This window comes from Eretmochelys imbricata, chromosome 9 (genome assembly GCF_965152235.1).
Source record: "Eretmochelys imbricata isolate rEreImb1 chromosome 9, rEreImb1.hap1, whole genome shotgun sequence".
Lineage (NCBI taxonomy): Eukaryota > Metazoa > Chordata > Testudines > Cheloniidae > Eretmochelys > Eretmochelys imbricata.
In genome coordinates, this window is record NC_135580.1 from 13,481,431 (window position 1) to 13,502,728 (window position 21,298).

Here is a 21,298-nt window from a genome sequence, read left to right on the forward strand (position 1 = left end):
CTATAATACAGTACAGTCGAACTCAAAGAGGCATAAAAATAGAAAAGCTGCAACACTATGTAACCTCTGCTTTGAATCTACCAGCTTCTGGAACTCAGAACTCTAGAAGACTGACCTTATGCACAACAACAACAACAGTCAGAGCCCTCTGACACCATTTCTCAGCATGCCTGGAGTCACGGATGGGTACAGAATGGACTAGAAACTCTTGGTAAAGCCAATAGGGAGGCTTCTGCATGGTGTGATATGGACAAATGGTTTGCTGAGCCAAAGATGAGCCAGGGCTGCTCAGCCCCTCAGTGGGAGGATGCAGCGTGACTCAGTGGCAGAGCCCAATTTTAGTTTCAGTTTTGAGCTTTGAGTTTGGGAGCTGAAATAAAAGCAGAACAGCCCAGGAAGTCTCTGATTTACTCCTCCGCCCTACAAAGAGAGCCTTTTAACTGCTGTGGGATCTAGTACACGGGAGGAGCAGCTCCAGCCCTGCAAAGTACATAATCCAGAATGGCTGAGATCTGACCCGGCACTAGTTACTGAGAGCCAGCCAAGATCTCCACAGGCAAGAGAGGATCCTGCCCTGCTCTGGGGCAAAAACAAAGTAAGGGGACTCCTTTCTGTTCAAGCCAGCCAGTATTCACAACACTTGTATCCAGACTCATCCTCAGCATACTGCTCACATTAGAAGGTACCAGGGAGGGATCTGGGGATTGAGATAAGTTGTGTATATTAGAGGTTGGGGAATTTGTTGATGTGTTAGTACTTATTAACCGTAACCCTTTCCTTCCCCAAATAATATATTCCTGTTCCCAATAAAGTCCCCTTGTTATACTGTTATTTTTGGGGGGTGCCAATTGTTTGCTGGGGTTTGTGTTGATGTACTTCATTGTTTCTCGTGTACTGGGTTTTACGCTCCTATCCACCAGTGGTAGAATTATTCGTGTTGGGCCCAGTGAGGAGTCACCAGGCATCACTAAAAAGAAGCCAGCCCATTCAGGGAAAGGGGAGAAGCCACAGCAAATAGCAAGCACCAGGGAGAAGAGTTGAGTTACACCTTATAGAGGAGGAGGGGGACTACGCTCGATCATTGTGGAAGTGTAAAGAACTGGGGGCATAAAAACTGTCCATGAAAGTTTATATATTCACCAGAATATTCATAGTTTGTAAAACTTCACAGAAACCTGAGTCATTTGGTTGAGGACTTGTATTCAATTTGGAACAATATTTCCCATCTGCTTTGTTTACAGACACACAGAGTGGTTAAGCACTGGAATAAATTGCCTAGGGAGGTTGTGGAATCTCCATCACTGGAGATTTTTAAGAGCAGGTTAGACAAACACCTGTCAGGAATGGTCGAGATAATTAGTCCTGCCATGAGTGCAGGGGACTTGACTAGATGACCTCTCGAGGTCTCTTCCAGTTCCATGATTCTATGATTTCTGGGTTTTTGTTTAAAGGCACACACATTTTATTTTAACTTCAATGAAAGGTTTAATTCAGGTTTGGACCAAGATTTGGGATGGTTTTTATTTTGTCTGATCCTCTTTTCCACAATGCCTTGCCATCTTTTCTCTAAGCTAGAAAATAATCTTCACACTGTCATGAAATGCTCTTTGTGCAATTAAGTGAAGTATTAGGGAATGTGGCCAAGAATTCATGGAAGCTGTGGTCTTTAAATACAGTGGTGAAAACGTTGAATTCTGGGCCATTAGTGTACATCTTGTTTTCAGGGTTAAACAATCGCAACATGTGAGGCCAGGAAGGAATTTTCCCTCAGGTCACATTGACAATGACCACGGGTTTTTTTCTCCTTCCTCTGCAGCATCAGGGTGTGGGTCACTTGCCAGGATTATCTGGATATATATATCTCACTTAATCATTTCCCTGCCATTGTGGAGGCCTCAGGCACTTGGGCACCTCATTCCCTCCTATTCTCTGGCTGTGGCACATGACAGTTTAGTCTCCTGTGGGATGTAATACTTTGGTCTCAGTTCCATTGTTGGACTCAGTGTGTAGGCACTGGGTGGTGCTAGTGGCCTATGATACACAAGAGGTCAGACTAGATGATCAGGTGATCCCATCTGGCCTTAAGCTCTTTGACTTTAAACAAAAGAATATGCATATCATGACAGAGAATTCATTAGACCTAATAACAAAAGCAAATATCAGCAACATCTTAGAGCAAGCAATGGAAATCATCCCCACTTGATACAAGAGAGTAGCAGAAACAAACAAATCAGTAACCATCAGACTAACAGGTTCAGTTTACACAGACCGCGCATAACACAACACTGGCACAGTCATCAAAAGATAAGACAAAAGATCAGGTTCAATGTATTAGGTTCTAAGAGCTCAGAGTCCTGACTCTGCTCCTCTTCCCGTTCTGTGGAGCTCCCTTTCCCTCCCACCTCTGACTCAATCCCTTCACTCCGCTCTCACCACAGCAAGCCAACAGCCTTATGTTCCTTTTATTTTATGCCCCCTGCCAAGCCTCCTCTCAGAACAAAATCACTTTGGACTTCTGCTAACAAGTTCCTGCCCCCTGTCTGTCTTCAAATGCCATCTCTCAATACTGACTCCTGATCTAAGGGGGTTGGGCTCAAAACCCATCAGCTGTGGAAGTATGGCTTATCAGGCACACATGGTATAAGAGATCAAAAGGGCACATGAATGGAATGTTTTCAAATTGCAGCGTTAGATAGGGGAAAAGGACAAACTAAGTAAGGTTAGAAATGATTCCCCTGATACTGAGAAGATACAAAGACCATGTCACTTTTATGAACATCTGCAAAGCCACCTCATTGTCCTCCTTCCAATCCCTCCTTCAAATTCTCATTTGTAATGATGCCTAAAAGCTTAACAGCTAGGCAACAGGTGTGCAGTGATCACAGCCTATCATGTTGTCCAGTACCGTTTCATTGTTTGCTTGCACTCCCCTTCTCTTCATCCCCCTGTTGTCTCTTGTCTTATATTTAGATTGTAAGCTTTGGGGTAGAGATAATCTTTTTTATTATATGTTTTAATCGTGCCTAGCACAATGGGGTCCTGATCCATGTCTCAGGCTCCATGCTGATATTCAATTCGTTATTATTAATAATAAAATAATGACTCAAAAATAAGAAAATCAAGAAGGCAGAACTGCACAGCAAAAACTGCAATAAAAAGTAAATTGGAAGAAAGAAAGTGGGTAGCTGAAAGGAAGGAAAGAAACACAGGATATGTACACATCATACATTCAAGAGAATCAAAAAAACATTCAAATAACCATCAATTTACAATATAAGGGCAGATTCAATTATAAGAACAGGAAGAGAGATGGAAAATATCCGGTAGCTTTCAAACCTTGCCCTTCTCGATGATAATATCACAGTGGAAGAGGAAGGGAAAATATCAGGTTTAGGATTAGGGAACGGAGAACTGATTCACATAAAATTTTAAAAAATGAATTTTCATCCAAAACACAAATCAAACTTGAAAATAACCTTTTGTGAGGCAGGAAAAACTTCCTCACCCCATTGTTATTCATCTCTGTCCAGGTTTCTGGTTAAGACTAGAAGCAGAAAGCCCTAACATTTCCTGGTAGAAGTTGCTCTTGTGTATTTCCAGTATAGCTGGGACCAGGAAATCTTGAGAGAGCATGTTATTGTGAGATTTTTCAGATTTGCCAGATAATATGGATAATCAATCAAATGATGGTGCTTTCTTAAACTAGACTGAACGGGCTTTTAAGGTTTGCTCATCACAGTAAGTTTATTATAAGGACATAATTACGTATGAAAATGATCAATAATCGAAGGAACTTGAATTCTATCAGTTTACTAGAGTTATATGGTCACTCATTATTAATAATTATTTAATTTCATTACAGTAGGTCCTGTGCTAAGCACATACAGACAGATAGTAAGAAACACTTGCTGCGCCAGACAGCTTACAATCCATGTAGACAAGACAGACAAAGGAAGGAACACTATCCCCATTTTACAGATGGAAAACTGGGACACAAGGAGGTTAAGTGACTTGCCAAAGTTTGCCCAGGAAGCCTGTGGCAAAGCACAGCCTAAAAGTCTTGAGTCTCAGTCTAGTGCCTTAGCCACAAGCGCCATCCTTCCTTTTCAGCTTAGATTCTAGAAAAGAACAATATAGCATAGCTTCAAAGACCTAAGGATTAAGGATAAACACCAGCCTGCCAATAGTGACTGAGAAGTGATGCCTTAACTTCAGTGAATTTTGTCAAGTACTTTGATTGAGTGTGAGAATATGAGTCCAAATGACTATACAGGAAGAAATCATTTTTTCATGAAGAATATGTGCTTTATTGTGCACACACATTCTTCCTTCAAAAGACAGTAAATTACAGTATTTATGGAATCTTAATGATCTAAACACAGTTGGAGCCTGAAGGTCAAGGCTGCAAACTGCATCCTAAATTTCTGTTCACAGATGAAGTACAGTATTTATTGTGGCACTGCTTGCGCTGCCATAGTTAAAGGTCTGCCAGCGTTGCCATTATAAACCACTATTTCAGAGGGTTATAACTTGCCCATCAATCTTCGCACTGGGATGAAACACAGCACACAAGGTCTCAGCTGTGGGATTGATTTTTGTTGTTGTTGTTTTCTTTACCAAATTACAAAAAAGAAATTCATCTGGTGAGTTTTAAAGTTATGACAGCAATAAAATAAAGGTCACTCGTTTCAAATACTTTTTAGTGTTCCTATTGTATAACCCAGCTATAGCTTCAGCTTTAAGACAAATTTTGCAGGCCATTTATACATTATTACACCAGCACTTAATTCTTTAAATAAAGAATCCCCCCCCCCCCCCCAGAAATCGTTAAAAATACTGCAAATAAAGTTGCATCAGTGGATTAACATTTCCCTCCCAAAAGGAAGCTATGGTGCATCTTGTTATTCTTAAAACAAACAAACAAACAAGCAAATCAGATTTCTAGTTGTACTGCCTGAGTCTCGTTTACACTAAGGGTACATCTAAAGCTGGAGGATCAATTTAAAATGCACGTACATGCTAGCTTTCACAGTGCTAGTGTGCTATAAACAGTGCAGCCACGGTGGTGCAGGCTGGCTGCCCGAGTGTATACCTATGGTATCAGATGGGATTGTACATGGGTGGCTATCCCACACCACTATAGTTACACTGCTATTTTTAGCTCACTATCTCAATCAAAACTAGCTTGTGTATGTCTAACTGAGCTGGACATTACACTTAAAGCTGCAGTATAGGCATAAGTCTCCTTTATACTGCCCTGGCTATGTACGGGGGCTTGAAAGGACACGCACATGAAATGTACTATTTACTTAGTGTGAATGAGAATCAGGCCTGTTGTGTAAGACACCTCCCTTTAAAATGGTTTGACAAGAGTCTTCGTCAAATAGCATTGTTGGATTCCATGTTATTGTTTCTTAGTGGCCCTGGATCACATTTGCTTAGTTTCCAAGGTGTATCAAATGGGGGTCTGTCCTGGGTCCAGTACTAGTCAATATTTCCATCAGTGATCTGGATAATGGAGTAGAGATTATGCTTATAAAATCTGCAGATGACATGATGCTGGGAGGAGTTGCAAGCACTTTGGAGGACAGGAATAGAATTCAAAAAACCTTGACAAATTGGAGAACTGGTCTGAAATCAACAAAATGAAATTCAATAGAGACAAGTACAAAGTACTACACTAAGGTAGAAAAAAAATCAAATGCCTACAAAATAGAGAATAACTGGCAAGGCAGCAGTACTGGAGAAAAGGACCTGGCGGTTATAATGGATCACAAATTGAATATAAATCAACAATGTGATGCAGTTGCAAAAAAGGCTAATATCATTCTGGGGTGTATTAATAGAAGTGTAATGTAAGACATGGAAAGTTATTGTTCCACACCAGTACCAAGTAGAGAGGTCTAAGTCAGAATACTGTGTCAGTTCTGCGTGCCATACTTTCAGAAAGATGTGGACAAATTGGAGAGAGTCCAGAGGAGAGCAACAAAAATTACAAAAGTTTTAGAAAACCTGACCTATGAGGAAAGGTTAAAAACTGGGCATGTTTAACTTAGAGAAGAAAAGACTGATGGGGGACCTGATAAGTCTTCAAATATGTTAAGGGCTATTATAAAGAGGATGGTGATCAATTCTTCTCCAGGGCCATTGGAGGTAGGACAAGAAGCAATAGGCTTAACCTGCAGCAAGGGAGATTTAAGTTAGATATTAGAAAAAAAAACTTTTAATTAAGCACCGCTATAGACTTCCAAGGGAGGTTGTGAATCACTGTAATTGGAAATTTTTAAGAACTAGTTGGACAAACACCTGTCAAGGACGGTCTAGGTATATCTAGTCCTGCCTCAGTGCAGGAGGCTGGACAAGATAAGCTCTTGAGGTCCCTTCCAGCTCTACATTTCTATGATTGTGTGATCTCCACCCTATTGTGAATTGCTCTCTACTTAGGAAGGCAGGAGTACTTCTTCGATCAATTTCTGTAGATTGGAGGATGGTGAAAAGTTAAATTTACATTTTACTTCCATACAGAGCAATTACATCTTATCAAGGAACAAAAGATGATAAACACTGCAAGGATATGAAAATAAGGAGAACATAATATGACCCAATGGAAGTGTTTCTCACTATCCAGAGTTTAGACATTTCCTATTTTTAAAAAATTAATAAAAAGTACACATTTATATTGGGACAGATGCACCAGAGTGCTCTTGTGATGCAAATACAGTCACCCATTTGAAGGGGTTTATAAAGCCAAGGATATGACTGCTTTGTGATGTCAGAGCAGCTCAGAGCAGCCACTGAGTACGGCTGAATATGGTCTACCAGTCGTTCTTTGGTGAACATCTTCCTTCATGCCACAAGCTCAACTACTGTGAGAATGACATTGATTGGTCCCACCACAAATTTTACTCTTCTGTTAATATCACCTTCATTATAGCTATAGGACTGATTCATTTGCATTCTAGGCTCCCCCCACAATCTACTTTTCTTATATGGTTGCACCTGTTTCATACCATCCTCAATGCCTGGAATAATCTCCCTCTTCTTAAGTACCAAGCTTTCGACTCTCCTCCAAATCTTCCCTGGAGGACCCAAACCAATGCTCATCTTGGAGCAATTAAAGGGAGGAAGACAGAAAAAGAAAAACATTTCCCATCTATTTCGTTTTGAGAAAACCATAAAACAACATGATCACTACTGAGCAGGACTTAAATCCTAAACATTTGGGTCTGGAAAGTTGCTTAGAACTATTTTAAAATAGTATGATGGAAACAGTCAAATGGTTGCCTTTAACCAAACACATTTTTTTAAACTAACAAGGAGTACAAATTTCTCCAACTACCAAGTCAACTCTGGAAGCAGAAGTGAGGAAGGCTCATTCTTTCTTCTCTAGAAGATGAAAAGTGGACTGCTTGAGCCATTTAAAACTAGTCTGGACAAAGCACTTTAATATTCAATAGGGAACAATTCAGGTAAGGGGGAGATAAACTAAATGCCCCCAAAACTCCAAAATGCTAGTTACTATGAGGGGGAAGTTATGGAAGATGGCTGACTAAAGCCCTACCATTCAGACCAAGGTACTATCTTTGTCCTATTGAAAGTACCTAGACAAGGAAAGATAAATTAGCACACAAGTACAGATTTTATATATATCACTTTGCTTAATATTCTGTAAATCACTGTTTAAATTTTTTTGTAAAGTTTTTAATAAAACATTGAGAAGCATGTCAAATACCATTCGATTTCAAAATATTTTTTCTTTTGAAAGCTTACTGTACCATCTAACATAAATATCTGTCATGCTGCTTGAGTTCCTATAGCACAGAACATCTTGTTAGCAGTGATATCATGTCAGAAATGTTACAAAGATGCACTCTAATCACCTCCTGCACTGGTATGAATTTACATTTTTTGCTGTAAGGATTTTTTTTCTAATTTAGCTTTTATCTTGGATTCTCACTGAGACTTTTAAAAGAGGTATGACAGTTTTGAAAGCTAAGCAATGTGAGATTATTATTTTAGTTGGAATAAATGAATGGAGAACATACTGAACATCCTACCTGTAAAACCCTGGAGGAGCTTGTTGAACTAAGAAGTTTTGCTCCAGACCTTGGAGAACATCATTAAGCATTCGCACTCGGATAGGAGCTCTCTCCTTGGGGTCATTAGCTGGACGCATCTCATCTGACTGGAATAATTCTGCACTGTCCCTCAGTCTTGAAGCCACTGCCAGCAACTGACGAATGTCTAGTTGGTCACCTAGTAATGATAACAGAAAGATACAGGTCTGTAAATTATTCAAAAGGCAATAATTTATTGCTGTTAATAAAATAACCTATACTTTTTAAAAATGGCCAAGTTGTCTTAGGCTGGAACAAAGGCATCCCTGATGGAGTTAAACCATGGGTCAATGGAGTCTATAATCTATTTCACACGTACAGTAATTTCTCCAGCAGTACCAACTTGTGCAGTGATATCTTAAAAATCTTACAAGCTAAGAAGAGTCAGACCTGGCCAGTATTTGGATGGGAACCCTGCAATGAAAACTTAGTTCTGCAAGAAGTGATGGTTAAATATCAGTAGCTGGAAAGCTTCTTTCTGAGACAGTATGGATCCAGTGCTGTTAGATACTGCTTCTCATGCCACAGATTCTCTCTCTTCAATATGTATGTATTAGTCTACTGCATCTGAAAACCTATCCCTATAGTATATAAGCACCAGCTCCTGCCCTTTCACCCTTTTCTCCCTCATAAAAAGCATAAAATCATACACACCAGAGCAAGAAATTTACTTGAATTCCATCTCTCATCTTAGAATACTAAGCATACTGAAACTCTGTAGCCCTTAAGGCTATCTTGCCTTTATTATATCCAGCAGTTATGCAAGAAACCTATAGGCCTGTATCCTGTAAGACATTAGCTTCAGCAATTAGCATAACGCTTGAGGCCTATAAACTTTGGCACAGATAAATGGCCCAACCTTAACCCCTAAGTTTGAGGAACAGAGTGCGAGGGGGAGTTTTGTCCATAATGACACCAGCCAATGACAGACACCTGAGCTAACACCACCTTTTGGAAAGTTTTGGAAAGAACATCCAACCACAAGAGTGCCATGGCAACAAATTGACATATATGATAACAAGTTGAGATCATGAATATACTAACCTATAGAAGGACATCCCAACATTAATAGGGTGAGGAAATACAAATAAGGAAGAGGAGAGAAACCCCTACTGGCACTAGACATGGTGGCATCAGTATAACATATTATGAAAGCTGTGTCCCAGGCTGTGTGTTGTTGGGGAGAAAGAGAGATGTGGCCCTTGAGAGGTGCCAGAATGATGGCCACTGGTGGTGATGATGAGGAAGATAATGGCTAACATTTTGGGTTGTTCTGCAGGGGATGGTGTGAGTGCAGATGTTCAGATGTACTTTCTGTATTATCTCTATGTACTGAATTAGAGTGTTTTTGACTTTGCTAAATGTATTAATAAATTATTCGCAAAAAGAAAAGGCGTACTTGTGGCACCTTAGAGACTAACCAATTTATTTGAGCATGAGCTTTCGTGAGCTACAGCTCACTTCATCGTGAGCTGTAGCTCACGAAAGCTCATGCTCAAATAAATTGGTTAGTCTCTAAGGTGCCACAAGTACTCCTTTTCTTTTTGCGAATACAGACTAACACGGCTGTTACTCTGAAATCTAATAAATTATTATAACTATAGAAGGTTTCCTATAATGTGAGTGTTGCAGCTGTGCACATCAGGGTTCCCAATATATATATTAATTTTAATAATACTGGGCCTGATCTTGGGACAAGAACCTGTCAACCCTCAAAGTGATAACTGGGAATTCTTAAGTAATCAATAAATAAATATAATTAATAAACTATAGATTGGGCTACAACTTCTTAAAGGTTAATCACATTTGTAGAAGGGGTTTGAAATGATTCCTCTACAGTTAAACTGTAAGTAAATGCAGATGCTGTTAACACTTAAAGGGACATTTAAGTGTTATACTCCAATTACCTCAGTGTTTTCAAAATTATTAACACCACAGTGAAAGATAACCTGGCCTGATATTTGCAACCGATGGAGAAATTGAACAAATGAGAGCTTATACCAATGCACAGCCCAGATTCAGTTGAGATTGTTCCTGACTTAAAGAGAAGAGAGAAAAAAATGAGATGCATGAATTGGAGAGTCTCCTGGGTTGTGGAGTGTATTCCCACCTAAAGTGCTGGTGAAGGGTATGCTCTCCTCTTAGTGCGTGCACAGATCCCAGTAAGGGTTCACAGAATCAACAGTGTTCTGGTAAGAGCAAGATCTCCCTGGCCTATTAATGATGGGAAATGAAACTAGTGATTCAAATAAACCTCAACATTTTTAAATGCTAAATTTGATCCAAACAGAACTTCCAGGGCTTTAGAAATTTGCCCATCAGTAGCTGAAAGTACAATCTTCAAATATTTTTGGATCTAAGATTTTAGCTCATGGATATGTATAATTAACACCAAAGAGAAGAATACACAACCCCAAGATTACAAGTTAAAGGTACCAAAGTTGCTTGGTTAATAAATATAAACAGATATCAGAACTGATTCATTAACACCACCAAAACCTCTTTGGGTACATGGATGGGTGGACATAGAAATAACATTGTGAGGCTGAAGAATCCAGCAGGACCCCCTGAACTTCCCACTGTCTCCTTGCCCTGAACAGAGTACTTGCTATTGATTATATTTTACAAAGGGAGAGGGGAGCTTACAGATCGCCCACACACTCTTCTGGCTGTTGCATTCAAATCTGGTGCAAATCTGGAGTCATCCAAAATGCATCATCATGGTGGAGAAGACCGCAGGTGGTGTAGCAGAGGTTGCCACATTTGCTGAAGTATCAATATGAATTTCAGCACAGGCAGAAGTCACTTTGAGGGGGGAAAGTGAGAGAGGGTGGGTTAGGGTCAGATTTGGTTTGGGATAAGATTTCTTTGGGGCATAGGGGAAGGAGAGGTTGGGCTGCTTCTAACTGTTTTTAACTTGTTTGCTATTCCCTAATGAGGATGGATGATAGGCAGTGATCCTGTACCACTGTATTGACATAATTATGGATTAGAACTGTGAAGTTTAGTGACTGATTACATTAGGTTGACAACTCAGTCAAATATTATTTGAAGGTATAAAACGTACTCATAGGAAGCAGAAAATTTTTGGAAAAATATTACATGAAAAATTAATGCTCTTACTTATCAAAGCTTATCTTCTATTTTATCTTATTCTATCTTATTTTCTATCAACACAGCATGGGGAGTAGGTGGCCAGCCCTCTGTGGAGAAAGAAGTGGTTAGGGACTATTTAGAAAAGCTGGACGTGCACAAGTCCATGGGGCCGGATGCGTTGCATCTGAGAGTGCTAAAGGAGTTGGCGGCTGTGATTGCAGAGCCATTGCCCATTATCTTTGAAAACTCATGGCGATCGGGGGAAGTCCTGGACGACTGGAAAAAGGCTAATGCAGTGCCCATCTTTAAAAAAGGGAAGAAGGAGGATCCTAGGAACTACAGGCCAGTCAGCCTCACCTCAGTCCCCGGAAAAATCATGGAGCAGGTCCTCAAGGAATCAATCCTGAAGCACTTACACTAGAGGAAAGTGATCAGGAACAGTCAGCATGGATTCACCAAGGGTAGGTCATGCCTGACTAATCTAATCGCCTTCTGTGATGAGATTACTGGTTCTGTGGATGAAGGGAAAGCAGCGGATGTATTGTTTCTTGACTTTAGCAAAGCTTTTGACACGGTCTCCCACAGTATTCTTGTCAGCAAGTTAAAGAAGTATGGGCTGGATGAATGCACTATAAGATGGGTAGTAAGTTGTCTAGACTGTCGGGCTTAACGGGTAGTGATCAATGGCTCCATGTCTAGATGGCAGCCGGTATCAAGTGGAGTGCCCCAAGGGTCGGTCCTGGGGCCGGTTTTGTTCAATATCTTCCTAAATGATCTGGAGGATTGCACGCTCAGCAAATTTGTGGATGATACTAAACTAGGAGGAGTGGTAGATACGGTGGCAGATAGGGATAGGATACAGAGGGACCTACACAAATTGGAGGATTGGGCCAAAAGAAATCTGATGAGGTTCAACAAGGATAAGTGCAGGGTCCTGCACTTAGAACGGAAGAATTCAATGCACCGCTGCAGACGAAGGACCAAATGGCTAGGCAGCAGTTCTGTGGAAAAGGACCTAGGGGTGACAGTGGACGAGAAGCTGGATATGAGTCAACAGTGTGCCCTTGTTGCCAAGAAGGCCAATGGCATTTTGGGGTGTATAAGTAGGGGCATAGCCAGCAGATCGAGGGACGTGATTGTTCCCCTCTATTCGACATTGGTGAGGCCTCATCTGGAGTACTGTGTCCAGTTTTGGGCCCCACACTACAAGAAGGATGTGGAAAAATTGGAGAGAGTCCAGTGCAGGGTAACAAAAATGATTAGGGGTCTGGAACACATGACTTATGAGGAGAGGCTGAGGGAACTGGGATTGTTTAGTCTGCAAAAGAGAAGAATGAGGGGGGATTTGATAGCTGCTTTCAACTACCTGAGAGGTGGTTCCAAAGAGGATGGTTCTAGACTATTCTCAGTGGTAGAAGATGACAGGACAAGGAGTAATGGTTTCAAGTTGCAGTGGGGGAGGTTTAGGTTGGATATTAGGAAAAACTTTTTCACTAGGAGGGTGGTGAAACACTGGAATGCGTTACCTAGGGAGGTGGTGGAATCTCCTTCCTTAGAAGTTTTTAAGGTCAGGCTTGACAAAGCCCTGGCTGGGATGATTTAATTGGGGATTGGTCCTGCTTTGAGCAGGTGGTTGGACTAGATGACCAGTCTAGTCCTGAGGTCCCTTCCAACCCTGATATTCTATGATTCTATGATTGTGTTGGGTCCCAACAGCGCAGGTTTTAGGTTAGGTGCTAGATTTTGACTGATTCTAAACGGTTTGCCATACAGGCACACTTCATATGTCTCAAAGTACGTTAGACAATATTAACCATCCTAAAGAATCAAATGATAGTGCAGTCTTTTCATAAAACTGTGAAGTTTAATGTAAGAGAAACAATAATCTAATCACAAAATCTATAAAGTAACAGAAGTTTAATCTTTATGCTACTATTTACCTTCATAAAATCTCTTACTTTACTCAGAACCCTTCTCTTTCTGTTAATAAGCAATCAGCAGCCAACTAGAACTTATTGGTGTCATAATGAAAAAGGAAAGAAATGTATGCTTTGATCTAGATTTACATGACGCTATCTCCTGCTGTTTTGAATGCAAAAGATGTGAGACAATTTGGTGCATTTGGTTTTTAGTGATTTCTTGAAACAGATTAACAGAATCACTGTGTTATTCCTCTATTTACAGACATCCAGTAAAATATCGTATTTTTTTCCCTTAGATCTGAACATTAAGTTTGGGTTTTTTGGATATCAACAAACTAACTCCATTTTTGGTGTGGATAAACGTATGCTTGAATCTGCTCAACAATCTCATTAGGGCCCAGTTATAGTGTGTAAGTATAAAATTGCACCCTGCAAAATCCACCTGACAGTTTAAAAATATCTACTGAGAGCAACAAAGTGAAAGACAAGGCAAATTTATGGTTAGAACTGGTTCCTTTTAATTTTGAAATATTTAGGTCTCTGTAGAATGTGTATGATAAGGCCTAGATTATGTCATTTAGAGCCACTTTAGGGGGAATTCTGGCAAAAAATCCCTTCTTGAGTTCCAAGCAGTGAATAGAGATGTTACATAATGTCCATCTCTCCATCCTCGGCCAGCAGTGGTAGCCATGGCCCCTCCATCTTCATGCCTCGTCTTGGAGCACCCAGGAGAAGCAGTAAAAACACAAGCAAAAGAGGAATGATAAAAATCCCCTACCCATATCAGCAAAAGTGCAAGGACCATATACGAGTAATGAAAGATATCGAACAACCCAATGGAAGCATCATGTCTAGCTAAGGATATCCTTACATAGTCTATGCATAATAGATGGACTATGAATGCATGATCCTTGCACATTTAGTTTCATCAGCAGTGTTTATATATCAAGCAGCATGCAATATTTAGAATTGTCATTCTTAATATAATACAAATGCTTGTGCATATCAATCAAGCCTCTCCAACAGTGAGTGTGAGCTTAGGGGAATAGTTCCTCATTCTATATCTGGAAATGAGGCCATGCAGACCACCCTTTTAACATAAAAACATGGGAATGCTTACACTGGAATTTTTTTTTTTTAAAACAATGTGATAAGTATTTTGCCCTCAAACCCACTACATTTCATATAAAATGATGAGCTATATATACTGTGTGCATCACACACTAAAACTGCACTCATTATATGAAACAAACAATTTATTTAATAGTCTCTCATAAAACCTTAAGTATTTATAGATATTGAACTCATAGGGAATTATAAGGGCATGAGAAATCATATTATCCTAAGATAGTGGACTTCACTGATGGGACGAAGTGTGATTTATGTTATGTATAAACACAGAGGCTGAAACTGGAAGGACAGATGATTCAGAAGAAAAGGATGTGTTAACTAATATCATTTTAAACATCTTGTGACATCACCCTAGAGAAAAGAAAAAAAAATTACAAGTGTTATTTCACTTAAGGGAAAACAAGGGCACTTTATTATTCTACATTTTCTATTCTTTGTGCTGCACACTCCAGTATGAATCATGATGAATCATCTAGTTAGTTATTTAAAGTTGTTAAATAAATAAACATGCAGGTACCAGAAAGAGACGTGGGAGCCTGCACTCTGTTGATCACTGAATTATACAGCTGACTTTCATTACACATGGTGTATGTGGATTTTATTCAAAGATAGGTGACAATGGATAGATATTTATTCTAGACAGCTGGATTGAGTGCAATAATGTTTCTCTTTAACCAACTGCCCTTATAAAAAGGTAGTGGTGGAGGTTTAAGTATTTAAAAATTACATTTCTGCCCTCTGACAGTAATACATTTCTTCAGGACCACTTGGAAGAGCATGACTGGTCACAAGCAAATCAACCAATTAGAAAAGCCCTTTTGACATGGATGTTTGTGAGAAACAACTGATTTGTTCTGTGACTGGCTAGAGTCTGCAGGACCAGTTAGGGTACATTACTATCTTGATGTTTAGAAGATTTTGCACATTTAGAAAATCTTCGAAAAGCATCTCTATAAGTCTTCTAAATATAAATCTTCTAAATGCTTTTATATAGTCATCAATAAACCTCAAAGAACTTTACATTATCCCCATTTCACAGATGGAAACCTGAGGCACAGAGGTGAAATGACTTGCCCAATGTCACCCAGCAGGCCAGTGGCAGAGCTAGTAGTCTCAGTCCAGTGGTCTTTCCACCAGACCACATGGTTGCTATGTGATTCCTCAGTGCCACTCCTCCTTCCTGTATATTTTGCTACAATGGAATGGGGATAATGGTCATGCTTGAAATGTTTACAGTGTGTGATTACTAATAGGGCTGGTGAGAGAAATCTCGTCCCTGCTCTATATCCCAAAACATTAACAGTTTTATTACATGGCTGCTATAGTAACAAAGTGTGAAAGAAGACCTGTGTCTGTCTCTCCTTCTCCACCCCGCAACATGTAGCCCCCCACTACTTCCAGCTCCCCTTTCCATTCTCATCCCATTAAGCCATTAACTGGTACTACAGACACCATCAACACGAAAGAAGTTGTTCCATTCTGTCTCCTGCCCTATGCTGCTGCATACACACATCACAGGCTGCAGTTTACTGGAGGGCCGCACGCTACATTGGTTATATAGCCCAAGCTGCACACTGAGGTGGGCCTCTCAATCTCACTACCCACCTCCATTTGCTGCTGTTTGCCCCAGGCTTCTCCAGCCATGGGTCAGGTCCACTCAGTCCATCTCCCCTCCAAACTGGGGTCCTCCCACAAACGCTGGCCAGCTCTCCCCACCACACAGTTCCTGTTGAGATCCAGGAAGAGGGCGGGCGGAAGCTCGCTTCGCGGCAGACCACCAGTTCGATCCCAAGATCCAACAACCACACAGGTGATAGGCATCTTAACTATTCATTGTCTGGATTTCAGATGTTACCTCCTTTCCCCCGCTCATCCCAGATCCCAGCTTGCATGGAAGGACAGGGACAGGAGCTCATACTCTCCAAGGGGAGCAGGGTCTCCCACATCCCACAACACACAGTAGGCAGGGAGAGGGACTGTAGAGAGGTAGGACAATGTCAGATCCCAGCACAGACATGAGGGAGAATTCAGGGCTGATTTATGCACTCCTAACCCCCAAATTTCCTCTGCAACTCCTCATGTTCTCCAACCCCTCCCGTGTTCTCTCCTTTCACTGCCTCTAATCCCTACCTCTTTTCCTGACCACTCTTCTCTCCCTTACCACCCATTTGCATTTACCTACCTCCCTTGTACCCCATTCCTAGCTGCAGACACAAACCCTTCTCCCCCATTCCCACCTTCTCTTGCATCCCTGCTCCCCTCTCCCCTCCCAGTGAGCATTCCCATGTGTTATTTTCTTTTCAAAAATAGTTTCAGCACCTTCTGAATATGCTGCTGTACTCAGATTACATTTCCCCCAAACAAAAATGTCCCTTTCATAGAGGCACTGGAACTATGCCTGCTTTTTTTACTTCAGACTTCTGCCCTGGGTTGAATTTCAACTCACAGGGCTGGATTCGTGCTCAGATTCAATGACCATAACATAACCTCAATCACCCAGGTCATGCAATGTAGAGGTAGTTTTCCAGAGAGCTGTATCTTGGGAACCACTTGGTGAAATGGTCCCAAATTTGGATCACTAACAATCCTGTAGCCCCATGATGCACATCACATTTCAAGGCAATATGATTAACTATGTGGCTTTTACAGCACTTAAAAGAGTCCGTCTTTAAACAGAAAGCTGGTTTTAACCTGAACTATACCAGAACTGTCATTCTGCTACAATACCTTTACTGACGGCAGAATGTCAGCAGATTGTGTCTTTGGACGGCTTAAGGGAAGGTGATGGTGTCTCATGGCAAGGACGGATGTTTCTCAGCATCACGATCATGCCTCGCGTGGCAAGTGCTTGCCATATTTGGCACATCTATGAGCACCAAAGGAGACAGCTTGGATGATGGGGAAGGGGAGCTGGAGGTGTCAAGAAAGGCCCGCTGACGGGCGTGGGCAAAGGTGGCAATTGCCTAGGGGCCCATATGATTTTAAAGGGCCCAGGGAAAAGTTCCCTGTAAGCTCTGTGGCATCGCAGCAGCCTATTTAGTGCCACGCAGGCACTCAGGGAACCCACCCAGGGCCTGGCCCCAAACCTGCTGTGGAACCCCTCTCCCGGCCCCAACTCTGCTGTGGCCTGGACCTTCTGTGGCCGGGGCAGCCCAGCCTGGACCCAGGCGTGGCCAGCCCCAGGCCGGACCTGCTGGGGCCATGGGGAAGGGTGCCTAGTCTGCAGCCCCAACCCTGGAGCTGCCGCAGCAGGGAGAGGCGCCTCTCACCTCCAACCCAGGTGCTGCTGTGGGGCGAGAGAGCTGGGGGGAGTACTCTCTCCCCGCCATAGCCTCAGAGCACCCTCCTGCACCCAAACCCTTCATCCCGGGCCCCATCCCAGAGCCTGCACCCTGAGCCGGAGCCCTCATCCCCTGCACCCAACCCAGCCTGACCTTTGTAACAAAAGGTGCTCCGTCACAACCATTTGCCTCTAACACATAACCCTTTCCAGGGCCATGCACTCCAGTTCAATCCTTTGTGAATGCTCCAGGAAACCATCCTGACACACTTTTGCCTTTGCAGCCCTCTGTTGGGATGAATTCACTAGTACCGGGAACATATCTTCTTCTCTCCCCACCTCAATCGGAGACATATTTGCCTCTCTATTGGTGATAATTCCCCTGTATGTGTAGGCCATGATGCAGCAAGTGCTGAGGGAAATCTCTACTTTCCCGGTACAGGAATTGTTTTTTTCCCTTCCCTCAGCCTGTGATCCAAACACACAGACCAAGGTCATTCAGTTTCAAACACAGCGCCTTCAGGATCTAACTGATAAATCAACTCAAACAAATTATTCAACAGTATATTATCCTGCTTCCTACTGGCTGTGAAAACAGAAGCAAGTTGGAGTGATCTGCTGCCAATGTGAACTAGTGTAATAAATAAACAAGCAAGATGGCCACTTGTCAAATGGTGAAAGTTACAGAGCCTAAATGGCTGTGAAGTTCAGAGTCCCCTTCCTGCTTGTACTGAATGTAGCATTAAATGGAAAGAAAATCTTGCAGCTCAGTCATGGAGGTTGCTTATCTTTGACAGTAATTATGAGATTTCAATACTAATTATTGATTAAACTGTTTTAGTAAGACCAGAAGAAATGTAAACAATTTATCCTATGTTAAACTAAAATCATGTTTCAGTCAACGTCATAGAAAGACTCTGTTTGAGTAATAAAATCAGCAGGTATTGTTTACTCTGAAACTGAGAATCTCAGTATTGAAATATAGGTGACCCTTTTTTTATGTTAGCTGAGATTAGTCTTGCTCGAACAAAATTACCTTTAAGCCTGTTCTGAACTTCTAATGCGATGTCCAGGGCATTAAAGGGCAGAACTGGTTCACTGGCAATTTGCAAAGTCACCTCTCCCGTTAGCTGAAAGAAATCAAAAGAGATTAAATAATTTCTAACCCATTTAATACTCAGCATTTCATTTGGAATACCAGATAACTTCATTATATTGGTCTGCCAGGGAAGCTGAATAAAACACACAGCTTTTTAAGGACAAACTGAAAACACACACTCACAACACCCATCATTAACCAAATAATTCTAGTACAAAAATGTATAAAGAGATTATAATTTATGACCACTTCTGTTCAGTGCTTTCCTATGGCACAGGATACTATTGGAGATTTTTTTTAAGAAAAAATATCTTCTTGTATTTCTAAAAGTGGGAAGCAAATTTAAAATGTTCTTCTTTTTTTTTTTTTTAAACAGCAGACAGATGAACTACTAAGACACGAAGGGCTGGATCCAAAACCCAATGAGGTCAAAGGGAATTTTTTCCACAGACTTTAACAGGCTTTGGAGCAGACTCTTAGCACAGAATCACATTAATACAAAGAAACTGAGCTGAGTACTCACAGCGTCTAGGGAATATATGATGGCTTGACATGAATAACAGCTTAAAGAAGGTTTCAGAGTAGCAGCCATGTTAGTCTGTATTCGCAAAAAGAAAAGGAGTACTTGTGGCACCTTAGAGACTAACAAATTTATTTGAGCATAAGCTTTTGTGAGCTACAGCTCACTTCATCGGATGCATTCAGTGGAAAATATAGTGGGGAGATTTATATAAATTTACATAAAGATTTATATAAAATTTTTTCAATGCACATATTCAGATAGGAAAGTTTTTGAGTAAAAAGCATCGGGAAATGCTGCTTTTTGTGAAATATCACAGAGGTGCTGTGGAAGAGAAGTAGCACAAGAGAGGAAATTCCCAAATACAACAGAAATCTACAAAAATCAGGCTTCCATTATGGGTGCTGAGCACTTCAAAGTTCAGCCCTAAACTCTGATCTCAAATGGTCAAAGCCTACAAATCCTTCCTTGTGCGAATACCACATGTGAAATGGACTCAGTTGCCCTAATCACACGTCGACATGTATAAGTTGTTGGGGAACAACATGGCTCCAGATCCACTACCCTACTAAATGAGAATGAACCGTGGGCTTTTCAAAGATACATATACTCCACATATATACGTCCTAAGTATTGGGATACTGTCTGAAATATTTACACTTAAAATCAACGTTGGCTCTTAATTTGATCAATACAAACCTTCACTAAATTTTAATTCATGATTACATAAATTTCACTCAGCCTCCACACATCTCTGGGCTATGAATGCTATGAGACTGTTGCAGCTTCTGTTCAATGCATAGTCTGATACAGAAAGATTTGAGACTTGAAAAGCACTGGAAAATGTTTCTTTTGTGATATATCAGAAGTGCTATGGAAGACAAGCATCCCAGGAAGTTGCTTCCCCTTTCACCTTCATCCCAAATAGCATCAATTTTGATTATGCTAAATTCCTCCTCCTATGTATGTTTCTCAGAAGCAATTTTGTTTTGCTTCTCAGCTACAAAAGATGAACACCCTATTGTGCTATCCATTCGATTAGGTAATACCAAGAAAAAAAAGTTATGACTGAAGCAATTTGCAAATCTCATAGTAACAGTTTTACATATTGCTGTGGATGCTTTTGTATGTTTGTTAATGAAGTAATTGTAGTGTTTATTAAATCACGTACATGGTAAGTTAACCCAAAGAAATCAATCACTGAGAGGAAAGCTCAGAGCATTGATTTGAGCCAAGTGAGTAATAATGCTTCAGAAACATACATCAAGCCCACGTAATGCAGCAAGACAGAAAAGGCCACTGATTTCTTATTTACAGTCTTATTTTTGGATATTCTATCCCCAGAGAATACACATGCAAACTAAAGACGTGTTTCTCCCCCCTTCAAAACATGGTTCAGACTGACTACTAAATTATTAAATGGAAGGCTACTTTAAGGAAAGGTACAGACAACATTATGTTCACAAACTGAAATACTAAAAAGCAAAATAATAATTGATTCCCCCACCACACATTACCAGTTGTAATTATTAATGACAGCTCCTCACACAACAATCATAATACACAATAACTGATGCAACATACACACATTATCCAGTCTGAAGAACAATGTTATAGTTAGTATACCAATTGATTGTGAGCTGTTTATGTTCTGTGTTTTAGTATGGAAAAAAAACACTGAATGATATTTCTATTTCACTAAAGCTTTGGGTATCTGTTGAGAAATTGTTTTCTGTAACCTTTATAGTGCAGATCCAATTATTTTCAAGAGAAATGCTAGTATAAAAGATTCTGATAATAGCAGAATGCTACTGGGTATGTTACAAAAGGACTGAAAGGGGAGTAGGATACGATTATTTCCTTGAACTGTTGCTTCCATCAAAAAAATTTTGAATATTCAAAATATATTTGACTTTTGCTGTACATAATCATGTTTTTCATGCTGTTTCACTGTCCAGCTAAAACATAATAAGAACTGCTGCAGGTGATCCATTGACAGGCAGACATGAGACCCCAAGCAAAAGAAGAAATCATACAAAGCTCGATGGATGACAGTAACTAAGAAATTCCCAGGGATGAACTGGATGCCTTATCTTGCAAACACCTATTACTAGGCACAGTTCTTACTAGCCT

General features: G+C 40.7%; 1 protein-coding gene across 1 annotated transcript in view; it reads right to left on the reverse strand.

Annotated features, from left to right (window-relative positions):
• Positions 1-21,298, reverse strand: part of NAALADL2 (N-acetylated alpha-linked acidic dipeptidase like 2) — a 517,216-nt gene that overhangs the window by 24,474 nt on the left and 471,444 nt on the right. Inside the window, exons 11-12 of the mRNA XM_077827191.1 lie at positions 18,583-18,676; positions 8,058-8,256 (exon numbers count right to left, since the gene is read on the reverse strand). Of these exons, the coding sequence (XP_077683317.1) occupies positions 8,058-8,256; positions 18,583-18,676 (293 nt within the window). The remainder of the gene's footprint in view (positions 1-8,057; positions 8,257-18,582; positions 18,677-21,298) is intronic.